The sequence below is a fragment of the Apis dorsata genome, unplaced genomic scaffold, assembly GCF_000469605.1.
Source record: "Apis dorsata unplaced genomic scaffold, Apis dorsata 1.3 scaffold_52, whole genome shotgun sequence".
Taxonomy (NCBI): domain Eukaryota; kingdom Metazoa; phylum Arthropoda; class Insecta; order Hymenoptera; family Apidae; genus Apis; species Apis dorsata.
This window is the reverse complement of record NW_006263353.1, coordinates 352,232-358,143: the sequence shown is the minus strand read 5'-3', so window position 1 is coordinate 358,143 and position 5,912 is coordinate 352,232. Positions and strand designations below refer to the sequence as shown.

The window sequence follows — 5,912 nt, the reverse complement described above, 5'->3', positions numbered from 1 at the left end:
CAGATATTATTCGTTTATTCATTATAATTTATTATAATTTATTTAATTATAAATAATAATAATAATAATGAAACACCAATTAATGTAAAAGAAAGAAAAATAATTACAAGAATTTATTACAAATATGATTATTGAATCTCAAATCGAATTTTATTTTCAAATAGAATTTGATGTCATCACTGAATTACATTAGGATTTCTGGTATTAGTTAAACAACATTTTGTGGAATTTGTAAATGATATATATTTATATATATTTTATATATATTTATATATATTTTAATGATATATATTTATATTATATATCAGAAAAATTAATTAGAAGAACTTTTGAAAATAATATAAGAATATCAGAACAGAGAAATATTATGATTTTAGATTATAAAACAAATATTATGAATCTATAGAATATATAAATTTTGGAAATCTCTAATTGTATAAATATTATCTAATTATAGTTTATAGTAAATATTATCTAATTAGATAATAATAATTATCTAATTATATATAATATAATCTAATTATATAAATAAAATACATATGGTTTATATAATATTCTTGATTTCAAATAAAATAAGTTAATTTTACAAATGTTTAAACTAAGTACAAGTTGATAATTCGATTTCAATTTTTTTATTTCAATAACTTGGTATTTTTTTTAGATAAGAATTATTGATATATGTTTTATTAATATCTTTTCTCAAATATAAATTATTTTTTAATTATTAAAATAAATTGTAAATATAAATTGAAGAATCAAGAGAAAAATAGTATAAGTGCATTACTTATTAGGATTTAATGAATATATTTTTCATGTTAAGTGATATTATTTTATTTTCTTAATAAAATTTATTTTAGTATTGTGATCAAAAATTAGGTAGGAATATCGTAATCATAATAATAAATTATAATAATATATAATAAAAACTAATACAAAAGCATTTGATCGATTTTTGTTAGAATTCTTAAATAATATTCTTAGATAATAGATAATTTCTATAATTTATAATGATAAGTTTACCAATCTAAATCCTAAGAAATAATAAATTTTTTAAATTTTATATTTCATCAATGATTCTTTTTGCAATTAAAACTGCAGTTTTCATCTTATTATTACTATTATATTTTGGTAATTTTTATAAACAATAGAATAATTTATTTCAGAATAGAATTGGATAGTTCTTAATTTTAATAGAAATATTTCGAAATCGATTACAAAGTAAAAGAATTTCAAAATAGATAATTACGTATCAGATTAACTGATAAGAATAAACAATTTGGAAAAACAGAAAAGAAACATAATACATAATATTTGGATAGGTAATAAAAAATTTATACATTAAGTAATCGTATATTAATTTATTAATATAATTATTTAAATATTTTCAAAGTTAAAAGTATAATCAAAGTAAAAAAATTTATTGTGTTATATATAAATCTTTTTTTCTTTTAATAATTGAACAAATTTAGAGATTTAATATTTCCTTCATTGTTTTATATTTCTCAAAACACTTCATTAATTTACTAAATTTTAGATGTATGTTGGCATCAGCTGTAATAATATATGTTAATATAATAAACAGTAAATAATAAATAAATAACCAATAAATAATAAATAATATATAAATAATAAATAATAAATATAATAAATAATAATAATAAATTAATATAGTAAATAATTTAATCAAAATAATAATTAAAATACATAATATATAAGAGAATTATATTTTTTCATTAAAAATTTTTTACTTACAAACAGATGAACATTCGGCGATTAATTGATTAATATCATTTTCGTCTAAATATATAGTCGTTACTTCTCGAACTACATTTTCATTAAAATTTCCGTCTTCGTCAATCTGTTGGAAAAAAATGATAATTTTTTTTTCTTATTTTATACATAGGTAAAATATTTAAGTGATTTTGTTATTTATACTAACAGCGTTGAATTTTTTTATTATGCATTCACAGTAAAGTTGAGATTTCTCATCTTCTACATCAAAGTTGATTCCATTAACTTCATCTGCTTTTTCTGAATTTTGAAATTAAAGAAATTAATAATAATATACATATATATATATTGGGTAATCAAGAATATTATTTTTTACAATTTTTCTTGCTATTTGCAACTTACGTTCATCAATGCCAGATTCTGCCTTGCAAGTTTGTTGCACATCAAGTAATGAGGTTTTCAATTCTTCAAGTGTCTGAAAAAAACATTAAAATATATTATGAGTAGTTTTATATATTAATTAAATAAAATATTTTAAAAATAATTATTTTTTTTTATTAAATTAATTCTTATTATATATATTATTTTATTATATAATTATTTTTAAAATACTATATACATATGTGTATTATTTTAAAAATCTTCTATTCATCCTAAATATTAATAAAATTTTTGGTAGTAGTCTTTATATATCTTTATATATAATATCGTAATGATATAGTGTAATGAGCTCGAAAATTATTAACTCCAATTCTAGCTCCTGTTCCTGTAGATATAGTAATAATAAAATTAATTTATTACAAATGTTGCTATTAACAAAGTTCTAAACGATCAAGAGCAATATGCCAATGAAGATTTACGTTCATTACTAAATTCACAATACTCTAAATTTTTATTCATTCATTCACAAAGTTTCAGAAAGTTCGATGCTTAAAAAAGTTCTTATGTTGAACAAATTCTAATTTAAAATTCTGAGATTAAGAAAATTCTGATTCTGAAAAAATTCTACCAAAAACGTTGTAAAACCCCTTGTATCTCATGAGATCGAAAATCTTGATGGGATACACAAGCAGCCAACAATATTCAGTAGATCAATCCTCTGACTGAACGCCCATCCTCAAAAATTCCCAGAAAAGAATAGAATAGAATAATAGGACATAGGTCCATAGAATCTGCTCTAAAAAAACTGATCCATGAATATCTATAACAAGTCTTCTTAAACAGGATAATGTTAAAATTAGTATGGCTGGAAAATATCTCAAATCCTGAGATCATGATTACACTCCAATTATGCCAAACATGTATTTTTAACAAATATATAATTTCAAAGATTTTTTTCTCTCAAAAACGTATTGTCTTAGCAAAACGTATTTCTTCAATGTCTCAACAAACACTATCACTCGATTTAAATAACAAATAATGTTATTATTCTATATTATTTGCTATAATATCATTATATTTAATTATTTAGAAACAGCTATCTTTGAGAAATTTAAAAATAATATTTAATGGAAATAATTAAAAATTATCTTCATTTTCGATTTTCAGAAAATAAAATAGAAAGCAAACAACACAATCGTAAAAATTTATAATGATTAAAAATTTTATATATTTATAAATAATCCAAATTTAAAAAGATCAAAAATAAATTCAATTCAATTCAATACAAGAATTTTATAGAAAAAATAATAAGTAGCAAATGATAAATATAAATCACTTCAGATATGGAATTTTTCATTTTATAGTGGAAAAAATTCTTTTTTAGTTATTAATTAATCATAGTTATTAATTAATCATAATTAATCATATAGAAAAATATTTTTATTATTTTTAAAAGAACACATTATTAAATGTTACACTAATATTACACTAATATTAAATGTGTTTGAAACCAATGTTTTACCGGAAATATATTTAATAATTTTAAGATTAATTAAAATTACTAGATAATTAATTAGAGATAACAATTACATAACAATTACTAGAAATAACAATTACATTTTATATCTTTTTTAATTATACGTGAATAATTATTTATCATTTTAGAACTGATGTAAGGATTTATAATATTAACAGAAAATGTCATTAAATAAAAATTCAAATTTATTATTAAAAAGAAAATAAACTATTGCAAAGATATAAGTTGTGACAATTACGATATTTTTAAAATCATATAAAAATATAAAAATAAAATTTAAAATTTAAATAAAGATGCTAAATATAAACTATGTTAAATATGAATAAAGTTGAACATATTTGAACATTTACCATTGCACTAACGCAAATGCAAAATGCAAAAATAACCACGATAGTTTTCATTTTTTTTTAAATATATCGATTTTAAATAAATAAGATTCGAATGCTTGAAATACATTCAACAACAACTGAACAAATATCGAATGTGCGACGTCTTTTTATAGTATAATTATTAGTACTATTAATTATTAGCATAATTATCATTATCATTCTCAGAACTTCTTTCTCTCGATTATTAGAAGCAATGATATTGCATATATGTTTAATAACAAGAACTTATTAATATTTCATATTATAATATCGATTTATATATCGAATTATTAAATTAAAAAATAATATAAAAATATTTAAAGATTAAAAGTGAATGCATACTAAAACAAAAAGAAATATTCAATTAATTAATTTCTTTTTCTTATCTCTGAAATATAAAGGGTAAAACGATTACAAGAATAATAAATGCATAATTAGCATTAATAAATGCATAATTTCATTTAAACAATTATTTATTTTCTTTCTTTTTCCGTTTTTTTTTAAATGTAGTTTTATTAATAATATTTTACAAAAAAAATATTTAAAAAATCTTATTTATAATGAATTAATGTTATTATGAATAATTTTTTTGTTTTTAGTAAATCTTTATAAATATATGAACAATAATATAATTTAAAGTCGATAATTGATTTGAATTTGAAATTTAAAGAAGATCTTAAATTTTAATTTCGAATAATTCGAAATATTAAATAAATTTTCATAAAATGCAAAAATCTCAATATAATAATAGCAATTTTTTTACAAATATTTTTATAAATTAAAATTATATATGAAGAATATTAAATTTATTATAATTATAATTTAAATTATTATTTAATTTATATTTAAATTATTATTTTTATTTTCTATACTTTATATATCTAAAAATGATTAAAATCCATGAATACATTGATTGGTTTATCAACGACTTTTTATTTATTTTTTTTTTTTTTACATGATTTTGCAATTCATTTATGCAGTATAGATTTGATCATTTTTTTATATAATAATTTATAAATTGCAATTCACTTAAGATATATATATATATAAAACTAAAATACTCATTCAATTTATTTCTTAGTTTCTTAGTTTTTAATTTGATTTAATTTTATAACATTATTCTTCTTCAACTAATTACGAATGAGTGAATAATTTGTTACAACTTATCTAATTATCTCGATTCGAAAATCGTTAGTAATAAATGCAAGATAAGACGCAAATTCTAAAAATTTTGAAACTTTAATGATATATAGATATATATTAAATTAAATTATTTCTTTTTTTTATCTAAATTCATTTTAAGGAACAAAATTGATTTATATTCAGTTAATTTTCGATTTTGTCTTATAACTTGTAAAAGGTAGAGAAAAAAATAAAAATTTTTATTTTTATTTGATAAAAAATTGACAAATTGTATTGTGATTAGGAAAATATTATAAATAAAAAAAGAGTTATACTTTATTTTTTTATATGAAATCGATAATTTCATTAATTATAATAGTATTATTAGAATTATAAGGATTATAAAGAAACAAACATTTTTTTTTATTATAAATAATATTTCGTTTTATTGCGTATTATTTTGTTCTGCAACAATATGAGAAAATGAATCTTATTGTATTTATTTTATGTACGGCGCAATAAAAGATTTTCATCATGCGAATATATAATAAGAAAAAAAATGCATTTATAAAAAAATTATATCATGAATTTCATTTTCATATTTAAGGAGAAAATAAACGAATGATTGTTTCCTGCAAAACATATGAAAGGGATTTGATTAATGAAGATTTATTAACGATAAAAAATATTAAATTTCTTGCATCTATTGTAAATCTAGTTTATATATATGTTTGTTGATTTTATAATAAAAATATAAATAATTGATCTAAATT

The 5,912-nt window shown here is 17.9% G+C and overlaps 1 protein-coding gene and 1 long non-coding RNA gene across 2 annotated transcripts in view; one reads left to right on the top strand and one right to left on the bottom strand.

The window, feature by feature from the left end:
* The window catches only part of LOC116186749, a 12,202-nt gene that overhangs the window by 2,192 nt on the left and 4,098 nt on the right, over window positions 1–5,912 (top strand). The window lies entirely within an intron of this gene.
* On the bottom strand, window positions 1,446–4,151 carry LOC102673582. The gene is made up of 5 exons (XM_006609035.2): window positions 4,000–4,151; window positions 2,134–2,206; window positions 1,940–2,031; window positions 1,753–1,858; window positions 1,446–1,551 (listed from the first exon to the last, which is right to left on the bottom strand). Exons 1-5 carry the CDS (start codon window positions 4,048–4,050, stop codon window positions 1,466–1,468), a joined length of 408 nt encoding a protein of 135 aa, XP_006609098.1. The 5' UTR covers window positions 4,051–4,151; the 3' UTR covers window positions 1,446–1,465.

What these genes read in the sequence shown, in the direction of transcription:
- LOC102673582 (XM_006609035.2), bottom strand. Translation starts at nt 4,050, where the DNA reads ATGAAAACTATCGTGGTTATTTTTGCATTTTGCATTTGCGTTAGTGCA. An exon ending in GCATTTGCGTTAGTGCAATG is followed by an intron (nt 2,207 to 3,999) that starts GTAAATGTTCAA and finishes TGTTTTTTTCAG; the next exon opens with ACACTTGAAGAATTGAAAAC. An exon ending in AGAATCTGGCATTGATGAAC is followed by an intron (nt 2,032 to 2,133) that starts GTAAGTTGCAAA and finishes TTCAAAATTCAG; the next exon opens with AAAAAGCAGATGAAGTTAAT.